This window comes from Felis catus, chromosome A2, assembly GCF_018350175.1.
Source record: "Felis catus isolate Fca126 chromosome A2, F.catus_Fca126_mat1.0, whole genome shotgun sequence".
Lineage (NCBI taxonomy): Eukaryota > Metazoa > Chordata > Mammalia > Carnivora > Felidae > Felis > Felis catus.
The window spans coordinates 77,785,337-77,809,921 of record NC_058369.1 but is presented as its reverse complement, the minus strand read 5'-3'; the positions used below and the strand labels follow the sequence as shown (position 1 = coordinate 77,809,921).

General features: G+C 41.7%; 3 protein-coding genes across 13 annotated transcripts in view; 2 read left to right on the top strand and 1 right to left on the bottom strand.

Moving 5' to 3' along the window:
• The window catches only part of PRKAR2B (protein kinase cAMP-dependent type II regulatory subunit beta), a 104,068-nt gene extending 94,060 nt beyond the window's left edge, over positions 1–10,008 (top strand). Inside the window, exons 8-11 of one of the 2 annotated variants that reach the window (XM_045052259.1) lie at positions 1,387–1,461; positions 4,596–4,661; positions 4,795–5,063; positions 8,043–10,008. In XM_045052259.1, the coding sequence (XP_044908194.1) occupies positions 1,387–1,461; positions 4,596–4,661; positions 4,795–5,063; positions 8,043–8,064 (432 nt within the window). In that variant the 3' untranslated portion in view covers positions 8,065–10,008. The remainder of the gene's footprint in view (positions 1–1,386; positions 1,462–4,595; positions 4,662–4,794; positions 5,064–8,042) is intronic. The other variant, XM_023250252.2, reaches the window with a different exon arrangement.
• LOC111559479 (serine/threonine-protein kinase LMTK3-like) lies at positions 691–20,585 on the bottom strand. Of its 9 annotated transcripts, none has more exons than XM_023250254.2 (4): positions 18,500–20,585; positions 11,529–11,615; positions 5,554–6,948; positions 691–1,188 (listed from the first exon to the last, which is right to left on the bottom strand). In XM_023250254.2, exons 1-3 carry the CDS (start codon positions 18,845–18,847, stop codon positions 6,847–6,849), a joined length of 537 nt encoding a protein of 178 aa, XP_023106022.2. In that variant the 5' UTR covers positions 18,848–20,585; the 3' UTR covers positions 691–1,188; positions 5,554–6,846. The 9 variants fall into 9 exon arrangements, 6 of the variants coding, with proteins under 6 accessions (XP_023106022.2, XP_044908197.1, XP_023106025.2 ...); XR_006594120.1 differs by lacking the exon at positions 691–1,188 and adding an exon at positions 4,914–5,049 and having other exon boundaries at positions 19,887–20,585; XM_045052262.1 differs by lacking the exon at positions 11,529–11,615 and having other exon boundaries at positions 5,554–5,664.
• Positions 17,938–24,585, top strand: part of HBP1 (HMG-box transcription factor 1) — a 30,437-nt gene continuing 23,789 nt past the window's right edge. The window contains exon 1 of one of the 2 annotated variants that reach the window (XM_011280326.4): positions 17,938–18,148. In XM_011280326.4, the coding sequence (XP_011278628.1) occupies positions 18,134–18,148 (15 nt within the window). In that variant the 5' untranslated portion in view covers positions 17,938–18,133. Of the gene's footprint in view, positions 18,307–24,585 lie in introns of both variants that reach the window. The other variant, XM_023250251.2, reaches the window with a different exon arrangement.

The window sequence follows — 24,585 nt, the reverse complement described above, 5'->3', positions numbered from 1 at the left end:
TGTGTCCATCCACTGATGAATGGATATAGAAGATGTGGGACATATACAATGGAATATTATCCAGCCACAAAAAAGAATGAAATCTTGCCATTTGCAACGATGTGGATGGAGCTAGAGAGAGTATAATGCTAAGTGAAATAAATCAGAGAAAGACAAATAACATATGATTTCTCTCATGTGGAATTTAAGAAACAAAACAAATGAGCAGTGGGGGGAAGTAAAGAGAGAGAGAAACCAAGAAACATACTCTTAACTATATAGTTGAGAACAAGCCGATAGTTACCAGAGGGTGGGGGTATGGGTAAAAATAGGTGACAGGGGTTAAGGAGGACACTTGTGATGAGCACCGAGTATTGTCTGGAAGTGTTGAATCACTGTCTTGTGCACCTGAAACAAATATTACGCTACATGTTAACTAACTGGAATTTCAATAAAAACTAAAAAAAATAAAAGCAGACTGGAAATAATATATAAATGTAGGCAGTAGCACTAGTTGTGCCTTTACAGGGACAGCTTGTCAAAACGGTGTGTCCTCCCTGGCCTCTCCTTCCCAGTCAACTCTGCTGTTTACTCCTCTTCTCCTTCCTCTTCACATTGGCATTCCAGGGTCTCTTCTGTTTTCCGGCTACACTTACGCACTTAGTGAGCTTGTCATATCCCCTGGCTGTAAATACTGCCTATATGTTGATGCCTCCTGAAATTGACATCACTAGGCAAGGTCCCTCCCTCAAATGGCCGATATTTAACCTATGCCCTAAGGTGTCTAATAGATATCTCAAACCTAGTGCGTCCTCGACCTCCTCCCCCATGCCTTCCCCATCTTACTGCACCTTGGCCAGAAGCCTTGGGATTCATACTGACTCTTGTACTGAAATCTCCTTCGGCTGGGTTGTCAATACATGCCTGGTAGAGGTTCTGGCCGCATGACAGAATGCATATGAGGCAGCTGTTAATATGTAGCAGCATCTCTTTTAAATGAAAGGAGATCAGGGGCTGGAAATCCAGATGCCTTCAGATTTGGGCAAGTAACATAAAGGAGAAAACGAAGCCAGGATGGGATTTGGGTCAAGCTGGATGACAAGTGCTCCAGCTAAAGATCAGCAGCTAGTCTCCTACAGCTTGTAGCTGGTGCCATGTGCAAATGTGGGCCGGGTGTTGTGAGTCTCCTTCCTGATTTTTCAAGAGAAGCTGAAAATTAAGATTTTTATGAGAAATCTATTTTAAAATGCTGGCAGTTCATTAATCTAACACACACACACACACACACACACACACACACACACACACACACACTGCTGGGTTTATTTGGCTTAAAGGCTACCAGTTTTTAACTTCTGAAATAGGATTACCCAGATCATCTGTGTGATATCTTTTTTTTTTTTGAAGGTTTCTGAACGCCTGAAAGTGGTAGATGTCATAGGCACCAAAGTATACAACGATGGAGAACAAATCATTGCTCAGGTATAGTCCTTTTTAGGTAATTCACCTTAGGGTTATATTCCGAAAGGTTCTTAACATGTGGCAGATCTTGACCAATTTTTCATATGTGTCTATAATTAGTATGCAGTGATGGATTAAATGATTATTAGTTCCACCAAATGACCTGTTAAAAGTGGTTTAATTTATAGCCATTAAGCTATCTGAATATTTTTATTTATATAATTAAGTCCCGATGAACATGTATTAAATCATCACATGGATTTCTGGATAATTTTATTATTTGTACGTGACATGAAATTCAAATATACCTAAACAATAAGATGTTAATGATCAGAAAAAACAGGTGGGTATTCCTCGAGATAGTAAGGACCCAGTAGGTGCACTGGGAGTTATTGCAGAGTTTTGCACGATGAGTTCATGATGAGACCTCCTGGGGCTCCTCCCTGATAAAATTAATCAAGAAGGGAACACACTGCACCCTGTACTTTTTAGGTTTCCAGGCACTAAATGGGGGCCAACGTGCTGTTTAACCCCTAAAGCTTTTCTAAGATCCCAGTTGTAACCTTGGTTACAATACAGCTGCGGAGAAGTAGGATTTATGAAAACAGTTGAAGTTCACAGACACAGCTACAGATCTTGTATTAACTTGTATTTCCTAGTTATAGTTTTGAAGTATTGAGTGAATGATTTAAACAGATTTTAAAAGATTCTGTAATATTTGTATCCAGATATTGATACCATATTATAATCTTTATCTAAAATATTGTCTCTTCTGGGGTGCCTGGCTGGCTCAGTCAGTAGAGCATGGGACCCTTGATCTCAGGGTCGTGAATTTGGGCCCCACGTTGGGCACAGAGTCTACTTTAAAAAAATAAAAGATAAAGAATACTGTCTCTTGATATATGTGAAACAAGATTCAAGGTCTGTGAGACTTGAGGAAAGAATAATTTTTTAGAAGGAAAATAAGTAAATCGCTCTCTCCTATCACACATATGCATGTATACACAGATTAGTCAGGGATTGGAGAGAAGTGGAGTCAAATTAGAGAACAAGGCTAAGGTTCTACAGAAGTTGAAAAATAACAAAGTACAGAGCACTTTTGAAATGACTTTTTTAGCCTTTTATTTTGTAATAATTACAGATTTGTGGTAAGTTGCAAAAGTCAGAGAGGTCTCATGCCCTTCTGCCCCACTTTCTGACGGTGCGTCTTGCATCACTGCAGTTCAATGTCACACCTAAGGAACTGACAGTGGTATGATCCATAGACCCTGTTTCACCACTTTTACATCATTTTGAGCACAGTTTTTTCTTCTTTTCTTTTCTTTTCTTTTTTCTTTTCTTTTCTTTCTTTTCTTTTTTCTTTTTTTATTTTAGAGAGAGTGCGCACAAGTTGGGGAGTGGCTCAGAGGGGGAGAGAGAGAGAGAGAGAGAGAGAGAGAGAGAGAGAGAGAGAGAGAGAGAGAGAATGAATCCCAAGCAGGCCCAATGTGGGGCTCGATCCCACCCCTGAGATCATGAACTGAGCCGAAATCAAGAGTTGGAGGCTCAACCAACAGAACCACCCAGGTGCCCCTAGAGCACGTTTTTTTAAAAAAATGCCTATGGGTACCTGGGTGGCTCCATCAGTTGAGCGTCTGACTTCGGCTCAGGTCATGATCTCACAGTTTGTAGGTTCGAGCCCTGCGTTGGGTTCTGTGCTGACGGCTTGGGGCCTGGATCCTGCTTTGGAGGCTGCTGTGTCTCCCTCTCTCTCTGCCCCTCCCTCGCTCACACTCTGTCTCTCAAAAAATGAATAAATGTTAAAAAAATTTTTTTTAAAAAATGCCTGGCTGGCTCAGTCAGTAGAGTGTGCGATTCTTGATCTTGGGGGTTGTGAGTTCGAGTCCCATACTGAGTGTAGAGATTAGTTAAAAATAAAATGTTAAAAAAAAGTAACACAGTAGTCTATAGACCTATTTTTATTTAAAATACTTGAAAATTTAACATGAAGCTCTGATGAGAGATTATATATTATACTTAGAGTTTACTAAAGATCTTTGTAGATATTTGTTGTCTTTTAAGTGTTTATAAAACATTCATGTCTATATTACATAAACCTAGACAAAAATGTGTAAGCTGATACTGTATTTCTTACATTTTATATACTAAGGAGTTTTGAAAAACCAAAGTTTCTCTAGAATCACTTTGAGAGGCTCAGAAAAGTCAGGATCTGTTATTTTCTGTATTACACTATTTAAATAGGAAGGCATCATCAGAAATCAACACCGAGTTCACTCAAAAACCAAAAGCAGGAAAAAGCAGGTGTGTAGTTAGAAATGGCAACACTTTCAGAAGCCTTTTTTAGGCCCCCCCTGAGGTGGTGTGGAATGTGGCTAAAGACGACAGGGCCCACGTGGATTCCTGATGAGCCTGGGCCCTGATGAGCCCACGTGGATTCCTGATGAGCGTCCTGATGAGCCTGGTTGCTTTCTCCTCTTTGAGAGTTTCTCCCCTTTGGGCCACTGGTGCTAATTGCTTGTTACCAGAGGGTGATGCAGGGTGTGCATCTGAGCGCTTCTCCAGGAGCGGTAGGAGCGGCCGGCAGAGTGGGAGGTGCTACTAGGAAACGGTGCTGCCATTTCTTTCTCTCTCTCTCTTTTTTTTTTAGGTTTATTTATTTATTTTGAGAGGGTGGGGGAGGGGCATAGAGGGAGGGAGAGAATCCCAAGCAGGATCCACATGGTCAGCACAGAGCCTCACAGGAGACTCGATCCCACAAACTGTGAGGTTATGATCTGAGCCAGAACCAAGTCGGGCGCACGCTTAAGTGACTGAGCCACCCAGGCTCCCCCAGCGCTGCCATTTCTGACTGTGGACGTGGTCATCCAGGCTGGAGTTGGGGCCAAATTCTTCAGTATTTGCCATGGTTTTTTTGTTTTGTTTTGTTTTTTGGCTAGTTTTAGCAAGAAAGGCTGTGGTAGGAAGTTTGTTAATTTTACAAATGAGCTCATTACTTGTGATCGTCGAGCACAGCCTTTCAATTTAGACAGAGTCTGTTCCTATGGAGCTTCACTTGTCCGGCACAATCATCTTCACTTTTCGGGGCTTGAGAGGCAAGGGGATTGTAGTCACCCGAATTTGCATTTTCACCCTCGGTGCTTGTTTCCTTCTTACAGGGAGATCTGGCAGATTCTTTTTTCATTGTAGAATCTGGTGAAGTGAAAATCACTATGAAAAGGAAGGTAAGTGTTGGCAAGTCCCAAACACCCATGGGGAGCAAGGAACACCATAGGTTTCCTTTCTGATGCTTTAGACTAAGGTTAGCTCGGTTTTCATAAGCTGAGTCAAAGCGCATGCTCTTACTTCCCTTGTCAGGGCAAATCCGAGGTGGAAGAGAATGGCGCAGTAGAAATTGCTCGGTGTTCCCGGGGACAGTACTTTGGAGAACTTGCTCTGGTCACTAACAAACCCCGAGCAGCTTCGGCACACGCCATCGGGACCGTCAAATGTTTAGGTAGGAGTCACAGCACTGTACGTGCTCCTCCGGGTGGAAGCTGTTCGGTCTGCCTTTTATGTATTCGTGTTGCTGTACTGATGGTCTTACTGGGTTCACACGTTTCACAGTCCCCACTAGAGAGAACAAGGTAAGGACTCATTGCATTATGAAATCGATTTGTGGGAGGCCCTTGGTTTTTTTTTTAATTAAAATATTAAAAAAATTTTTTTTGATGTTTATTTTTGAGAGAGAGAGAGAGAGTGTGGGGGAGGGATAGAGAGAGAGGGAGACACAGAATCCGAACCAGGCTCCAGGGGCCTCAAACCCATGAACCGTAAGATCATGACCTGAGCTGAAGTTTGGTGCTGAGCCACTCAGGCACCCCTAAAATATTCTTTTTAAAAAAATGGTTTAATTTTGAGAGAGAGAGCATGCACCCACGGGGTGGGGGAAATGGGGGAGAGAGAGGGGGGAGAGAGAATCCCAAGCAGGTTTCACACTGTCAACTCAGAGCCTGTTGGGGGGCTCGATCTCACAAACAGATCATGACCTGAGCCGAAGTCACGAGTCAGATGCTTAACTGACTGAGCCACCCAGGCACCCCGCCCTTAGTTTTTTCTTTAAAATTTTTCACATACCTATTTTCTCCTGTTTTCTTCTTTCATATAGGCGTGAAATGGCATCTTGTTTTAGTAAAGAATTCTGAGTATGGAGTTTTATGTCTAGTTTTTCAAATAAAGTTTGTGTTCCTGAAAAAAAAAAGCCAGAATAGTATTTTTATAGCATACATTAAGGTCTCTGGGCAAAGCTGGAAGCTCTTTGGGAGTACTTCCTCTTCCTGGTCCCAGGAAACCATGGTTTCAGGTTTGTCAGAATGCAGCAAAATCTTCTCTATCGTTCAACTTCTTATCTCCTAGCAGCAGAGAGGCTGTCCTCAAATGGAAGACGTCTGTCTGTATCTGAGATCCATATATGAGAAAGCGCTTACTTTAATGGTGAAAAATGGAATTCGGGAGGAGTCCATGTAGATGACATTTTAAGAAAAATTGATTCAACAGTAATTAGCCACTCTGTGTTCTTATTCACGGTTCAGTAGAATAAACTTGGCTTCAGTGTTCTTTTTTTTAGGTTTATTTTGAGAGAGAGAGACAGAGACAGAGTGTGAGTTGGGGGAGGGGCAGAGAGAGAGGGAGACACAGGATCTGAAGCAGGGTCCAGGCTCTGAGCTGTCAGCACAGAGCCCAACGCAGGGCTCGAACTTAACAAACCACGAGTTCATGACCTCAGCCGAAGTCAGATGCTTAACCGACTGAGCCACCCAGGCACCCCAGCTTTAGTGTTCTTAAGATCTGAGGGTCCTTTCAGAATCAACTTCCTAGAGGAGCCCCTTTTTAAAGGGCTCAAGTGTTACACCTGGATGAAAAAGAAGGTAGTGAGAAACTGACAGGTAATTTTCCTGAGTATAGACATTAGTGAGAAAGAGTAAAGGTGAAGTGAAGTGAGTGAAATCCCATTATTTTTTTCCTATAACAGATTTATTCACATTAAGGAAAATTTGAGAAATACAGAGAAGGTAGGAAAATTCCTTACCACCACTACCAACCCCCAGTGATTTCCACATCCTCTTATAATTCCTCATCTTTTTTATTTGCATGGGTTTTCTGTTTTTAAAGTGTTGTAGACCGCTGTTTTTCATTTACTGTACCTTAGGCTCTTATTTTATTTCTCATTTTACCAAATTGTAACATTCTGTTAGGTAAACATCCACATTATGAGTTAATTGGTCTCCACTGGTGATTTTGGGGGTTTGGGCTCCATATTTTTTCGGTGGGGGGGAGCAGGTTTTGTGTCTGTGCGCACAGACTACTTTTCCATGTATAGGATTTTTCCTTAGAAATGGTTCTCGGGAGTAGCCTTTCTTTTTACGGAGTTCACTGTATACTCCCAGCCCTCTTGACCTGTGCTGATGTACGTGCTACTGGCAGTGCAAGAGTGTCCACTCCCTCCGCTCTTGTGAACAATGTCCCTTGTACCTTTGCAAATTTGAAAGGCAAAAAAAAAAAAAAGTTTTAATAAAAATTTGCAATTCTACAGTAGAGAGTGTGATCATAGTTTCTACGAGTATATTATAAATTGAGTTTTTAAAAATGCATGAGACAGACCAGGAAAGTAACATACAGCATATACTTACAAGTGGAGAAGAGCATTCTGGCTGCTGTTTTGAATTGGCTAGGCGATAGTATAAGAGAGTAAACGTTACACAAGGTAACATCAGGTCTTTACAGCATAGCTTCGTAAGTAAGCCCCAAGAAGGAAGAACAGTAGAGGAAAAAAAGGCCTTGCCACCTTTGAGGAGAGTTCATGTTACTGAGGTGGTGAACTATTTTTTAGGGGGGCCCTGGGTGGCTCAGTCGGTTAAGTGTCTGACTCTTAATTTCGGCTCAGGTCAAGATCTCACAGTTTGTGAGTGTGAGCCCCACATCGGGCTCTGCACTGACAGCATGGAACCTTTTGGGATTCTCTGTCTGCCTCTCTCTCTGCCCCTTGCTCTCAGTCACTCTCTCAAAAATAAACTTTAAAAAACAACAACAACAGGTTTTTAGAATTACCAGGCTTTGCCATTATAGTCCCTTGTTTTTTTCTTACCCGAGACCAGGAGCCTCCCAGCAACCTAGCATTGCACAATCCCATTGTCAAGGGAACACTGGCTGTTTATTTTCTGAAGTGGAACATTTTTATCCTTGTGCCCTTTTCTTATATTTGATATTTATCTAAAAATACCATTGCAGCGTCACCTGGGTGGCTAAGTCGGTTAAGAGTCTGACTTTGACTTGGGTCATATCTTACAGTTCATGGGTTCAAGCCCTGCTGACAGCTCAGAGCCTGGAGCCTGCTTTGGATTCTGTGTCTCCCTCCCTCTGCCCTTCCCCTGCTCATGCTGCATCTCTCTCCCTCCCTCTTTCTCTCTCCCTCTCCCTCTCTCTCTCAAAATAAAACATTAAAAAAAAATAAAAATAACCATTGCATTCCTGACACATGCAGAATGGGTATCCTAAATGACTTTGCAATTTTTCAGATTTGCAAAGAATGTTACATTTCTTTTTCTTCTCTCCTCTCCTTCTCTTAGCCATGGATGTGCAAGCATTTGAAAGGCTTTTGGGACCTTGCATGGAAATTATGAAAAGGAACATTGCCACTTACGAAGAACAATTAGTTGCCCTGTTTGGAACTAACATGGATATTGTTGAACCCACTGCATGAAGCAAAAGTATGGAACAAGACCTATAGTGACAAAATTACACAGTAGTGGTTAGTCCACTGAGAATGTGTTTGTGTAGATGCCAAGCATTTTCTGTGATTTCAGGTTTTTTTCCTTTTTTTACATTTACAACGTATCAGTAAGCGGAGTAGTGATTTAATACTCTATAGGCTTTAACATCACTTTCTAAAGAATAGATCAAAACAATATTGACATACTGATGAAATGACTTTGTACTCCACAAAATTATGATCTCAGTGAGAGGTTTATTCAAATGATTGTAATATATTGAAAGTATCTGTGTGCAAGAAGATAATTGAAGGGTGTTACCATGGGCAACATGTGTTCATGTGGACTCCCTCGGATTGCTGTGTTAGTGACTCTGCCCATGTAAAAGGGAACTTGGCAGTGAACCATGCTCTACAGCATGGCATCACATTCTTTTTACAACTCGCTATATATATAGTCAGTACAATTTTAATCATTTTTGTTTTCAAGTTTTTCTGGCTTGATAAGTTATGTGCTGGCCTTGGACTATGGCATAAAACATCATATGCAATTTTAAAACCTTTTATATTTTTGCAATAAAGTATGTTTTGACTTCTTTGGCCTAACGTCAGTAACCTACATGTTCCAGTGGTTTTAAGGACGGGCAATGTAGTCATTATGATAATAGGGAAGAGTCTTTTTTAGAGGAGAGATCATTAACACAGTTTCCTCATAAAACATATATCTACTTCCTTTTTTCATTGTATAGTTCTCTGTACTCTTAAAAAATTTGAGTTCGACATTTAATGTCACAGTTTTTTTTAATGCTATTTAAACTTGTCTTATAGAAGCTGAAGATACTACATATGCTAAGGGGGGGAAAAAACTGTCCTATACCAAAAATATTTTGGAGTCCTTATCTACACGCCCACAGGATATTTCTCCGTTCTTCACTAGGCATACATAACACAGTCCTCTGCAGACATCTGTTCCCTTGGGTTTCCTTTATGGTGGTAGAAATAAATTTTTATAAACCATACATAAAGATAAAAGGAATTTCTGCCCAGTCCAGATGTACCATTAGACCTTGCCATTTGCATTAACATAGACTCAAATGTGCAGGATGAACTCAGTTGTATAAATTTTCATTGATAATTGATATGCTTATTATTCTGCTATATAAGATGAATTAAATTCCACTCAACCAAAGCAGTATTATTCTTAACGTTATTTCTAGGCCCACGTGACCACAGTGTTTGGAGAGGTTAAGTCTAACCAGTTGTTCACTTTTAAATGAGCAATTTCATTTTGGGGAAACAGGTTTTAAAAAAACATACACCTGGGTAAAAATATTCTGTGGCTGTTATAGTGTGGTGTTATTAGAGAATGTTTATGGTCTGAGTATAATGAAAATATGGCTAAAATAGGTTCATCGGGTCATGTATATGTAAACAATATGTAAAGTATAACTTCAACCCCATTTTAGAACACTGTTTAATGATTTTGCAAACCTTCATGTAGGAAAAGAGCTTACTACATGAAGATGACTTCTTTTCTACTTCATATTTTATTTTAAAAGTCATGTCTGTTAGACAAGAAAAAAAAAACCACAAAGAACCCGCCCAAATTCCTGGTTCATCATTCTGTATTCTTTATCCACTTTTTCAAGATACCTTGTTGCATAAGCTGATTGTTAACTGTTCATGGAATAGCAAACAAATGCCTGTTTAATAGAGAATTCTGACCAAGGCTGTAAATGCCAGTTACATTATTTTCAGTATTGTTGGTTATATTTAAATTTACCTTATAATAAAGCACACTTTTATAATAAAATGTTTTTAATGAAGTCTTTTTTTTGTTTTGTTTGTTTTTCGCTAATTTCTTTACTGGTACTTCTGTCGTGCATACTGCACTATGTGAAAGCCTGACTGAGATGTGGCCAATGGGAAAACGCCCCCCCCCCTCCCCCCGCCCGGGCGTAATGCAACCAGGAAACATGGCTCTTTATAGCAACAGGTTTTTCACAAATTTTAACTATCAGTCATATGCGATATAAACATATAAACAATTATGGTCTGCTGCAGACACATTGGGCCATTTTGGTTAACGAAATAAACCTGGCTAATAGAGAATTTATATGTCAAAGTGTCTAAAATACCTTAAGTTTCACTTGTGGATGTGGATGTCATTATTCAGTCACCAGCCAAGATATTTTACTACTTGGAAATTCTCTGTTGAAGTTTCATTCAAGGATCCAACATGTGCAGCTAAGAAATACTCTGGAAGAACATTCTGTTAACACAAGTGCTTCTCCCTGTTTGTTTTATAGTGTGTGTTTTCTGCATGTCATGATGAACTAGGGCTTAGTGCATATATTTTCGCAAACGCTACCTGTGATACACGTTGGGTGAATGTATTTGGCTTACTGTTAGAAAGGAGTGGACCATTTAAGGTGTGTAGAAATGTGCAGGGGAGCCATAGGACACGAAGTGAAGGACTCTGGACTTTATTGAAATATGTAAGATTAAGTGCTGAGTCCTTTCTAAAGCATCTTGAAGATACTGATCTAGTTTTCCTAATTTTCTCAAGAAATGTTATATTTTCTTTTAATTTTTTTTAATGTTTATTTTTGAGAGAGAGAGACAGAGAGAGACAGAGCATGAGGGAGACACACAATCCGAAGCAGGCTCCAGGCTCTGAGCTGTCAGCACAGAGCCATACTCGGGGCTCGAACTCACCAGCTGTGAGATCATGACCTGAGTCCACCCACGTCGGACACTTAACCGGCTGAGCCACCTGGGCACCCCAAGAAATGTTATACTTATAACAAGGACTAGATGACCTTTGGCACTTAAAGTTAATCATGTGTAATCCCAGAGGGGTAAGTAATACATCTGGATAAGCCATGGCTTTGTTAAATGACTGAAGAAGGAATTCTGAAATCTAAATAAAATGTTAGTACCTAAGGGAGAAATGGAATTCTTAACACATAAGGGAGAAATAGAATAATCAAGAATGCTGGCTTCTGAAATTAAGAGAGTATGAAGTGCATACAGCCTGATGTTGAATATCAGAAAGAATTTTGACCCAAACAGATTGGAATAGGAGACCACCTTACCTCTTCCAGGATGTTTTTAAAGGCAGGAAAACTGGTTGGGCAACTGAAACTCTATGGTTGTTAGTCTTAACAGGTACTTTAAAAAAAAAAAAAAAAACCTTAAAAGTATAACGAGTTATGGAAGCATAAACAGTAAAGTATACCAGGTATTTGCAGAAATCTTGTGTGCCCAACAATAACTATGGGAGCTTAGATCAATTCAGTCTGTGTAAGTGAGGAGAATCAGTGACTTTGCCCAAATCAGTTACCTGGTGAGTCCATAGCGGAACTCCCAGACAGCTGACATCTCTTGGTTTCCTGTGCAATTCTTGGTCTCCTACTTTCCTATATTGAACCTATGGAGAAATTTGCATCAAATTTGCAGCACAGGTGTAGTACGATGCTTGAGAGGAAAACTTTATTTGACCAACAGATCTGGGTTTTTCTGTTCTTTTTTTATGCTGTAAATATATAAAGCCTAAAATTTCTAGGAAATCTTGAAGATGCATGTAACATTTACATTTAGGAAAACATGATGTATGCTGTGGAAGGAACTGTCTGCACCATCAAAAAGTATCCAAAAAAGGACACTTACTAGGTAGGTGGCTTCTCTACATTGTGGTTTAACCACAACCTGAGCATTGCCATCACAACCCCCTCCCCAAACCCCGCAAGACATACTGCAAAATGTATATACGTGAAATGTGTTAGTATCAATTAGAACTGAGTTGTTATAGTAAGTAAATGAAATTTTACTCTTAACTGCAAAAACGGAAGATGAGTTTTTTTTTCCAGAGGCCAGCAAAAGTTTAAAGTGTGAGCTGGAAATGGACTCAGATGACAAAAGCAATAACCTAGAAGTGAAACTCTTTAAGTGTTTTCTGTTCAACATCCAAAAAAAAAAAAAAAAAAAAAAGTTCAAGTAGAACCCTGAATTTATGAGCAGTAACTATGGTCAAAAATCTTGGATAAAGTTGCTTCTGATTGCTGGTTTTCCGTCTTTGTCCTAATTGGAAACCCACCTAGATCCCGCTGAGGAGCGAGAGGAGAAACATGTCTCCCCAGAACGCCACAGCCTCTGTTAGGCCTCTCCTTTCCAGATGCCTCTATTCTTGAAATGTATACAAATGTCATGTTTTAAAGCCAAGCAATTATTTTAGGAGAGATGCTCACTACAGAGACCTCTTTGGCAACTCTTTTTCTTGTAATTGCTCCTTAAATTAGCTGAACTTAAATAGCTTCCACATGTTTATTACTACAGTATGTTGTGATAGGCTACGTAACTTGAAGGAACGGAAGTAGATAAGACAAATTTTGTATGCCTACGTGTGACTGGCATGGAGGGAGACGGAATGAGTGGGAATTGCACTTATCTTGTAAGCAGATGAGACCTGCCCTCTTATAATAACGATGCATGTGTAGGGCAAGGACACAGCACACGGAAGCTTGTTCAGTCAGTGTTCAAAACCACCCAGGGCATACAGTGTAACACATAATCTGCTATACTAAGATTTGTGCTACTTGTTTCCTCCTAACTTCTCATTCCCTGGTTCAGCAGGCATCTACTGATTGAGAGCTCAGACAGCAAGATGCATATGAGATAGTGGCGGGGGAAGGAGGAGGTGATGTACATGTTGGAGGGTGACCAATGGAAGCAAAAATATGAACTGTGGCACGGTGTGATAAGACTTGTGGTTTTAATCGCTTCTTATCAGGCTTGCCTCTAAAACGAGGTTCTTACGACTGGCAACAAAAAGAAAACACATAGATGAGGGCCTAGGGTAACAGACATGAGGAGAAAATACATGGGAGTTTTGTGTTAGTTCAGATAACAAGAATGATCTCAAACACATGAGAAGTCATTTGAAAGACGAACACCTTCATATTTCTGCTTCTAAATTTTATAAATAGAAAGTAGGATTAAGTTGAAATTGTTGCCTTCTCTAAATGTTCACATTCTCATTAAAACCAAATTGGACAACTTAACAAGAACTGAGGGCAACTGAGGCCACAAAGGGTAGTCTCCTGTGTCCTGAAGACACTCAAGTTTATTTTTCTTGACTTAGATCTCCTAAACCCCACACAGGTTCAGCAGTTTTACCTAAATTTCTTGCCTGTACGGCAGCTCATTATCTAAAGTTGAATCCATTCTTTTCTCCTCCCAGTTCCCAAGTCCATTCTTTCCAACATTCCCCACCTCAGCAATAGCACTGACATACCATCAATACTCACCCACAAGTCCTATCCAGCCTAGAAACCCAACAATCATTTTTTTAGGAAGATTTTAGGTAATCTCTACACCCAACCTGGGGCTTAAACCCACAACGCTGAGATCAAGAATCGCATGCTCTACCGACTGAGCCATGTTGTCTCCTCCCAACCAACCTCCCCCCCCCCCCCCGCCCCGCCCCAGTCCCAGCCAACAATCATTCTTTAGTTCTTTTCTCCTTAGTTCTTCCTCCTGAAGGCGATAGTGTTAAGACACTCACTTACACTGAAGAAAGGTCTTGCTTTATGGTCATCTGAGTATAATTTAAAATCATAGTTGAATCAAGAATTACAAGCACAACAGACATACTACTACTTTCTAAGATGGCACTCATAGGCTCCCAGGCATTTCCTTACAATTTGAGTGTACCTGAGTACTTGGAATTATAAAATTATTACTTTTTTTTTGAGAGAAAGAAAGCTTACACATTGGGGGAGGAGGAAAGAATCTTAAGCAGGCTCCACGCTCAGCATAGAGCCCAACGTGGAACTTGATCCCATGACCCTGGGATCATGACATGAGCCGAAATCAAGAGTTAGATGCTCAACCAACTGAGCTACCCAGGCACCCCTAAAATTAATTTGTTTTAGTGTATAGTGGATATGGAAGGCTATTTCTAAGAGTTTAAATAATCTACCAAGAGAGAAACTATCTGAAAATTTGGGGCACTATTTTAGATTATACATGTGTTCCACTTCCTAGTTTTAGTACAGATGGTCCCATGTGGTTTGACTCACAATTTTTTGACTATATGATGGTGCAAAAGCAATGTGCACTCAGTAGAAACTGTACTTTGAATTCTGATCTCTCCGCAGGCTAGCAGTGTGCAGGGAGATCCTCTCTCATGACCCTGGGTAGGGCAGCCAGCCACAGCTCCCAGTCACCCACATCTGGTTATGAGGGTCCACAAACCATACAGTAACAGCCATTCTATTTCTCACTTTCAGGACAGTATTCAATAAAATGCATGAGATAGTCAACACTTGATTATAAAATAGCCTTGGTGGGAGGTGATTTTGCTCAACTGTCGATTCATGTAAGTGTTTTGACCCTTCTAAATGTTCATTTCCTTTTTAACAATTTGAACAGCGATATTCTCAATATGTAAACAATGCCCTGTACTTGAACTTAATCTTTCTTAGTCCAGCAAAGTAGTCATTGGTGTGCCAAATGTAGTGGAATTGAGGCAAATACGTTGTTAAATTCTTAAATTAGGTAGTAAAGTAGTACTACTACCTTACAATACTACTTTAGGTAGTAAAGTTATGGTTAAAGGTAGTAAAAAAAAAAGATAAATCTTCTTAACAAATCAGCACTTCATGTTTTTTTTTTTTATGAAAACAAGTATTTTACAAACTGCTGGAAAGACATTTTGATTTTAAATGACAACTTCTTGGCATAGTTTATTATGTGTTCTTTAATTGTATCTGTTTTAGTGAAAGAGTAGAATTTACATATATTTTCAAGATCTTACTAGTTTTTTTTTACTTTGATCTTTGTTCTGGGTTATGAGTTGGTTGGTTTTATTAGTCACCAAGAATTAATGATGATGTTCCTGTTAAATATATATGAGGTACTACTGTGGTCATTTAGCTTCCCAGGAAAGTCAAAAGACAGAACTAATTATTCACCTTAAAGGTGTAGACATTTTTTTTTTAAGTAGGCTTCATGCTCAGTGGAGAGCCCAACACTGGGCTTGAACTCATGACCCTGAGATCAAGACCTGAGCTGAGAGATCCAGAGTTGGACATTTAACTGACATTTAACTGACATTAAACTGATGTTTAATCAGTTGTGACTGAAATGTCAGAATTTTAGTCCCCAGTGACTTAGACAAAAATGAAAGTATGTGAAAATATTTCCTATCTTTGTAGGCTCATCGATTGGCAAAGTGGTCAGCAAATAATAGGAACTAAATATTTCTGAATGAGTGAATGAAAAAAAAAACTTTACAGGACTATTCAAAGGTAATTATTTATAATAATGTAAAAAAATCTTGATCTGAAGTTGAAATTATTCTTCCCATCACTGTGTTCACCGATAAAAACATCTCCAGTAAAGCTTTTGGTAAGAACTTTCAGATAGAAAACCATTTATTTATTTAATTTATTTTGAGAGAGAGACAGCATGAGCAGGGGAGGGGCAGAGAGAATCCCAAGCAAGCTCAGTTCTGAGCACTGAGCAAAATGCTAGGCTCAGTCTCACCACAAGATCATGACCTGAGCTGAAATCAACAGTCTTAACCAACTGAGCCACTTAACCAACTGAGCCACCCGGGTGCCCCATTGGATAGAAAACCTTTTAAAATAAGGTAAGGTTCAGCTAAAAACAGACCTCATGGTTTATGCAACGAATAGGGGTAAGGAGTGGCTCAGGCTTTTCAAAGCTCGTTTTTGGGGGAAGGAAAGCTGATTTTCAGTTTCCTTGTGGGAGTAAGACATAAATACTTCAAATTTTAATTTTAAACGATTAGGTAAATTCTACGATTTCTCTTTTTGTCAAAAAATGAAACACTGCAGAGATACAGCAACCCTCCACTGCAAGGAGGAAAAAAGGAAGAAAAAAGAAAACGGCAGGGTCACAGTCTAGTTCTTTTTTGGATCCCTCTATTATCTCTGAAAGATAATAAGTTCAAACCCTGTCCTTTCTTCTCAGTGAAAAATTTAGGTGTTTTGCTGGCCCTCAATTATTTTTAGGAAAAAAAGTTACTATTTGTGAATACAAGAACATAAATCTTTGATCATAGGGTAGACAGAACTATTTTAAAATAATTTCATTTCAAGGCTTCCAACAGGGAAACCCTAAAAGAACTGTAAAACTTTTTTCACCATGAGACTTATTTGGGATTTCTTTATTCATTGTGGCTTTCAGGCAGATTTAAAAATTCGAGAAATGCAGGGTGCCTGGGTGGCTCAGTTGGTTAAACTTCTGACTTCAGATCAGGTCATGATCTTGTGGTTTGTGACTTTGAGCCCCATATTGGGCTTTGTGCTGAGAGCTTTGAGTCTGGAGCCTGCTTTGGACTCTGTGTCTCCCTCTCTCTGCCCCACCCCCTCCCCTCTTCTTTCTCTCAAGAATAAACCTTAAAAAATTAAAAAAAAAAAACACTTCAAGAAATGTAGGGGGGGTAGTGTTTAAAGGAATAATCAGTTACGGTTAAGGGCTCTTTTCAGTGGTTTGACTTTATAGATTTCTAACTAATGTCAGTTTTCCTCTTAATTCTAAGCATGCATACAGTGATCTAAAGATACAAAACCTGAAGCATAGCTTAAATGATTAAACACTAAAAGTTCAAAGAAAAAAAACCTTAATAATGCCTTTTGAATGTTAATGGTAAAAACAATTATAGACTCCGTGGACTGTGATGGCCAGCCATGTTTAAAGTGAAGTTAACTATAAAGCCAGGGAAGCTATCCTCCTCTGGTGAGTCAGAGTATTAGTAACTTAAGGAGGAACTCCTAGTGGCAACGAAGTGGAAAGACATTTTTCTTTCATCAATGGGAAGTCGTCTGGAGGAAAACACTGGTTAACAAAAACTTACCAGGGAAACTTGGATGATTCACAAATTCAGTTTAGGTCACACGTTACGCCTCTATTACCTTAACGAGCAAGCTGGTCAACATGGAAAATACCGCTTTGGGTTGCCTCAATTTCTAAGTCAATAGTAATCATCCATCCCCTTACAGCTTTATAAATTCTCCAGACCCTGAACTTTTCTCTTAGTCCCCAAGCCTTTCAGTGCCTGGCATACAGCCAGCATTCAACAAATCTTGGGTGAACTGATCAGAGCTGGCAAAGAAACCCTCTCAAGTTGCTGTCCGGGGGTGGCCAGGAAAGGGTCGTGATAAAGAAATTCTAGTTCTTCCCACTGGAGCCCGATACCACCTTTATTATCCCCATAATGCCTGGGGCTGTGATTTGTGGGTGGCTTGGTCCCTCGCGAGGCTGCACTGCTTCCGCCTGTGCAGTCATCTCCTTCCCCTCGCACTAAAACAATACCTTGGCCTCCTGCCAAACTTTGAGCAGCGAGCGACTCTGCCTGTTTATGGCCCGAAATGGGTGCTGCGAGAGACTGGGGCTCTCCGAGTGCTAGGAGAGGCCCAGAGGAAGAGTAGAGGCCAAAGCTTTAAAACACTCGCTTCCTCCGCCCCCTCCCTTTTGTCCCAGACACCAAAACAAACGAGCTGATACACGTGTCCCTATGACTCTTGTTTACTATCAAGACAGCGCTGTGCACGCCCTTCTGGGATACGTAGTCCAACTAGTTTCTCTCGCCTGCAGTTTCCCAGAAGAACAGAGCAAGGCTGAGACTACGAATCCCACAATCCATTTCGGGGGCAAAGTTTGGCTTAGGTCCCCGAAGTCTCGGCAGCAATCCAATCCGAAGCGCTCACTCTAGTGATTGACACGCCGTCTTCTCCAGTAAAGACAACACAAAAGTCAATACAAGCCCGCCTCCCGAGACGGACCACGGTATCACCCAATGGGAAAGGGGAGTGATCGAATGGCAGTTCCGTGGACCAATAAGAGGGCGAAAGAGCGGGGCGAAGGCTCAGCCCCCGGGGGGTTGAGGGAGGGGGAAGACGAAGCTTGAAAGACTTGGTAATGGCGACGGGTTTGGTAAGTAGGAAAGTTTCGGTGGAGGAATGAGAGAGGCGACGGGAGTACTAAGGCGCGCCAGGGAGACCGGCGTCAGTCGGAGAGGGGATATACAAGCGGCTGGTGGTGTTGTCGTGTCCAGGGCGGCCCGCGCCGGGGCTGCCCTCACTCCGCGGCTGGTTTGTTGTCTTTCAGTTCGGGAAGGGGTGGGGGTGGGGAAGGGAGGGGCAGGATCCCGAGGGGACCGGGCGGCCAGGCGAGCTCTGGTCCGCGCTCCTCTTGTGCGAAGGGCTGCCCTCACAGTGGAAGCAATCAACCGTCCGGTAACTGCCCGCGGCGAACCCACCGGACCGGCACCTCCCGCGAGCTCACCTGGGCTTCGCGGCGGCGCGGCCCGAGGGGGGTCTCTGCGGCTGGGGCTGGGAGGAGTCGGCGAGGTCGGCGCTCTGGGCCGCGTTGCGCGGTGGGTGGCCCGTCCGGGTGCGGAGATGGGGCGGGCCTGGGCGGGGGAAGGGGCCGACGCGGCGCCGGGGCTGCCCAGGAAAGTTTGACTTCAACTCCGCGAGTGTGGGCGGAGGGTCGGAGGTTGGTCCCGAGTGGGTGGCCGGCCGGGGGTGGGGGACCCCAATGAGGCGCCGCCTCCACTGGGGGCCGAGAGGGGCTCGGGCCGAGCTGGGAAGCTCGCGGAGCCGCTGGGCCCCGGGGCTCATTGTTACGCATTTCGAATGAATGGGCTCCGAGGCGCCTGCGCGGTGCGGCTGAGCTGAGGGGAAAAACAAGCCTGGAGTCCAGGCTGCGGTCACATGATGGGGGGAGGGGAGGGGAAGGCCATGAATGGCGAAAGAAGGTGGGGGATGGACTTGGCGTGAACCGGGAGGCGCTGCCTCTGTGACCGAGAGCCCAGGCTTGGCAGGCGATTCCAGTCTCCGCCTTCCAACCTATGCTGCTGCCCCAGGCAGATTAAAACAAAACAAAAAAGAATCCTGGCGAAATCGACAGTGGGGGGCCCGGTTTTTGTAGCTTCCTTAAGCCCTGCACTCTGTCTAGGGGATTTCACTCAAGCTGTGCGTTCTACACTCCCTAAGAGTTCGTTGCTCAGGAGTTTTCACCTAGAATCGTTTTTAAAAGCAGCACTGACGACAAGGCAGTGCTCCAGTCTTTAGCTCAGGCTGCCACTTAGGCTAAGACGGGAGGAGGGTGGTAGGGGGTTGGGTCTGCTAGGAAGTGTTGGGAGTCAATTCCCAACAATTCCCGACGAAGTGCCGTAGATTTATTTCCCACTAACGAGCAGTAACGGATGACTCCCAACAGTGGTTTTGAATTAAAATTGCCTTTTAAGAATTAGAATAATTTTAACATTTGTAAATACTTTTCTGTTGTTTAACTATTGATAATGATCTACACTTGTAATGTATTCCTAGTACTTTCATTCCCCCTCCCGTTTTGTTTTTTTTTTTTTTTTTGGTTTTTTTTTTTTTTTTTTGCTATTGTCTTTTGTTTTAGCTTGCTAACAAGGATGTTGGGGTAGTCTGTTCGGTGTCCTAGACTAAGCTACAGTAGCTTATCCCTTGGTACTTGTGGGAGGGTATATTCCGAGACCCACTGTGGATGCCTGAAACTACGGATAGCACTGAACCCTATACATGCTGTTTTTTCTTATGAGGGCTTATAAATTAGGTATTAATACTAGCTAATAAGAGAACAAATATAACAATACACTGTAACAAAAGTTGTGTGAATGTGGTCTTTCTCAAAATACCTTATTGTCCTGTACTCACTCTTCTTGTGATGATGTGAGCTGATAAAATGCCTGTGTGGTGAGATGATGTGAGGTGCATGACCTAGGCATTGTGACTTAGTTTGGCTGCTATTGACCTTCTGACTGTAGGTCAGAAGGAAGATTATTTGTTTCCAGAGTCGGTTGACCTTGGGTAACTGAAATCACAAGATTGAAACCTCGAATAGGGGGAAACTACTGTAATCCATTTTAAATACCTCAGTTCTTCACTTTAGAGATATAAGTTAATTGCAATTACCTTCTCTTCATCCCCGCCCACCTTAGAATTTGAGCTTGGTATGGAAGTCTTTTCCGATTAGGGAAGGACATACAGAAACGCATTCTGCGATATCCTTGCTTGCGGGTGGAAAGGATAAAGATTCAGGGAAGAATAGGCAGTTGAAAGTAGGAGTCTAATCTCTGTTGGGTCAGTGCCTTTTCTCTCTTTTCTCAGTTCTTTTCAAAAAGAAGGTAGTCACATTCAGTCACCAGAGTGCTGTTTTCCTCATCCATAAGAATAACTTTGTTCACAGAGCTGTTTTGAGGTTTTTATGAAGTCAGAGGAAGTATGTCAAATGCTCTGTACATAGTAGATTGGCATTTGTAAAACCTAATTTCCTTCTTGTCCATTCACGGAGATTTAGCTATTTCTGGTCCTTTCCACCTGTCCTGTTTCTAAGATTTTGTGGATATTTATTTACCAAAGGTTACAAAACAAAGGCAATGAGACCCTTCCCATCCCCACCCGATAAAAATTTGTAACATTGGACATGACATTTCAAAGCACAGCTGCTGGAGAATTTTACTCTTCCCTTTTGAGAATCTCTGGTCTAGTTGCCGAGTTAAGTCAAAATACAAGGCAAGCTATGTCAAATCCTATAATACCAGAGCAGTATGCAAAAGCATGAATGAACAATAGGGTTAGCTCTACCAGGAGATATTTGAAAGAGGAGCTTGTTTATCAAAATGAATGTCTAATTGGTGTAATTTATGTGGGGGAGAATTTTTGAGTATGGAGTCTTCTGGTATTCTTTTACTGTATCAGGGGCCTTGCTTCCCCCAAATAGTTTGACGGAGAAAAGTCTGAGACAAAAATTTACATTGGTATAGGGATTTGAATTTTGTTTTCATGTATTTTCTTCTTAAAGTTTATTTATTTTTTGAGAGAGCGCATGTGTGTTCAACCAGGAGAGGGAGCAGAGAGAGAATCCCAAGCAGGCGCCCTACTGTTGGCACAGAGCCTGATGTGGGGCTCAATCCCATGAACCATGAGGTTATGACCTGAGCTGAAACCGGGAGTCTGACGCTTAACTGACTTAGCCACCCAGGCACCTGTTTTCATGTACATTGTTTAATTCTCCCAGTAGCCCAATGAGATCAGTGTAGGGGCTGGGAGGCCACATTTAAGCAGCCAGCCTCACAGTACATGGCAAGCAAGAGGGAACCTGCAGTTTGTTGACTTAGCTCTAGACTCCCATTTACCATGCAGTAGACTTGCAGAAGCACCACTTCCATTATCTCAAGACCAAACTTTCTCTTTTTTAATGTTTATTTTAGAGAGGGGGCAGTGGGGAGAGGCAGAGAGAAAGAGGATTGGAAACAGGCTCTGAGCTGACAGCAGACAGCCTGATGTGGGACTGGAACTCAGGAACCGTGACATGACCTGACCGAAGTCAGTTGACTGAACTTTTGATAGCCTTGAGTCATGAAAGGTGCAAACACAGGGAATGCAAATTCAGTAATTAATTGGTCCCTTTTGTTATTGATGAGTAGCTCTGTTTTGAAATTGAAATATCCTTTCCCAGCTTCCTGTAAGGAATATTGTGAGGGGATGTTGTTAGAGAGCTAGGACTAGCGGCTGGAGAAATGGTAGAGGTTGCAGAAGGTGTTAGTGTGCTGCACACGGTGAGTGGGGACAGTGCAGGGCCCGCTGATGGGGAGGAGAAAATCTGTCCTGGAAGGAGGAGAAAGCCAGAAAGCTGTGCAAAGGGAAGGGGAGCACAAGACGGATGCTACCTGGGGCCCAGAGCAGCTCTGCTGCACACACTGGAGATGGCTCTGAGGAGATACACATGTGTAGTGTGACCTCTGAACTTCCTGATCAAGGTAAAATGAGAAAATGTTCAAGTCGAAGACTGCAGCTGGGGCTGGCCTGCAGATCACATCCTCACGTGAAGCATAGTACAGCAGCTGTTCGTAAGGAGTTTGAGTCATCATAAGATAGGTTTAGTTGTGCCGTGTACACTTAGGAAGTTGGAAAAGTTTCTATGAGAAGACTTCAGATCTGCCATCCAAACTTAATATTCGCTGTCCAGAGAACTCAGAATGACTAGTTCCTCTCATGTCTTGGGCATTACTCAGTAAGGAATCTGCACGGATACTACCAGTTTTCTGAGAACTCTTGCGAAGGAAGCTGGGAGCAGGTGGCTGACAGACAAATTAAAAATGTGAATACACTGTTTTTAATACATTTTCCTTTTAGTATTTGTTTTGGATGTTTCTGCATACTTGTATCATGTTTAAGTATCATTTTTTTTTATTACTTAAAAATTTTTTTATTTCTGTGAGAGGGAGAGAGAGACAGTGAATGGGAGAGGGGTAGAGAGAGAGGGAGACAGAGAATCCCAAGCAGGCTCTGTGCTGCCAGCGCAGAGCCCGACATAGGGCTGGAACCCACGGAACCATGAGATTGTGACGTGAACTGAAACCAGGAGTCAGACACTTAACCGACTGAGCCACCCAGGCACCCCCAGAAAGATTTTTTTTCACAGACTCAGTTTATAGTTCTGATCATGTCAGATCTCTGTTCAAAAATCTTTAGTGGTTCTCCAGTGTCTGATAATCGCTTATAATAATTACTAGCCACTGTGCATTGAGAGTTTGCTCTGTGTTAGGAACTTCTGTAAGCTTTTTACATTTGTTAGCTCACTGAGTTTTTACAGTAACCTATGTAGGTGTTCTTATTATTTCCATTTTACAAATAGGGCATAAAGATTTTAAATAGATTGCCCAGGACACATAGCCAATAAATAGTAAATTTGATACATAAACTCAGGTAGCCTAATTCCAGAGCCCTTATTTGTACTCTGATGTACAAAAACCAAAGAAACTAATTTTCCTAAACTAGGATTGAAGATTCTGACTCAGTCTACCTTTGCAGCCTTAGTATCCATGACCACAAGACACACAAGGCCGTCCTACCTTCTGGTGATCCTGGATTCTGTGTTGTTTTGATTTCATCCATTACTTGCACCTTCTGCAAGTTTGCTCATGTGAGTTTCTCTCATTGGAAGATTTTCCTTCTTTCCATTTTACCCATTCATAGCCAAGCCCTGCTCTGTAGAACTGTGGTCATTTGCTTATTTTTTTCCACTAAAGCACAGATTATTGAGATTCAAGATAAATTATTCATCATTGAGGTCCAACATTGCAACTCGTATAGTGCCTTGTACATAGTGTGTATTAAATGAATAAATATGTATATTTAAATAAAAAGGAATTTGGCAATCATTTTTAGTCCACTGGTTTTCACAGTGCACCTGATGTTGTTTGGAAAGAAAACAAAAAGCAGTGCCCAGGGTTACCCCAGACTAAATAAATCATATTCTCTGGAGGTGGATCCTGGTCATCATTTTGTTTGAAGGACACATAATCACGTGATTGAGAATCACTGATCAAGCTTAAAGTGTGCTTGATTTTTTCAGTGAGAAGTGGAGGTTCAGAATGATTTGGCCAGTTATGCCTGAGAAATCAAATGGTGTTACTACCTGCATCTCTTGTGTAGCCACTAATTTTGTAGGAGATTTTTTGTTGTACCTCAGCAGTTTTGCTGTTAACTATATAATAAGACTGATTAATTAGTACATAATAGATTATACTGAGCTGAAAAAGTGGTCATTTCTTGCAAATGTTTTGGGCATCTTATGTTTTTTTAATTTAAAAAAATTTTTTTGATGTTTATTCATTTTTGAGAGGAAGAGACACAGAGTGCGAGCAGGGGAGGGGCAGAGAGAGAGGGAGACATAGAATTGGAAGCAGGCTCCAGACTTGCTGAAGCTGAATAACTAGCTGTCTAGTCTCATGTCGTCATACCGTTTTCAGTAACTGTTCTTTTTTCTTTTTTCTTTCTTTTTTTTTAAACTTTTTAATGTTTATTTTTGAGAGAGAGAGAGACAGCGTGAGTGGGGGAGGGGCAGAGAAAGAGGGAGACCGGGAATCCTAAGCAGGCTCCAGGCTCTGAGCTGTCTGCGTAGAGCCTGATGCGAGGCTTGAACCCATAAACCGTGAGTTCATGACCTGAGCCGAAGTCAGATGTTTAACTGACTGAGCCACCCAGGCATCCCAGTAACTGTTCTGTTTAAGACATAAGTGCCCGGAGTATGTATAGTGTTGTCTGTGTCGGTCTAGGGATAAAACATTTTGTGAAGAAGTCATTTTACATTTCTTCTACTCACTTTGTTTTAGCTCATCCTCACAATTGCTCTAGCAGGAAGGTTGAGCAGCTAGCATTAGTTCTGTTTTACAGATGAAGATACCAAACTAGTGAGAAGCTCAGTCACTCAGGTCATGTATTTAGTAAGGGTTCAAGCTGGAATCGAAACCCATGATTCTTTACATCTAACCCAGTGCCCTTTTCACTACTCTGTAGAACATCTTAGTGTTGAGTAAGGCTCTAGAGCAG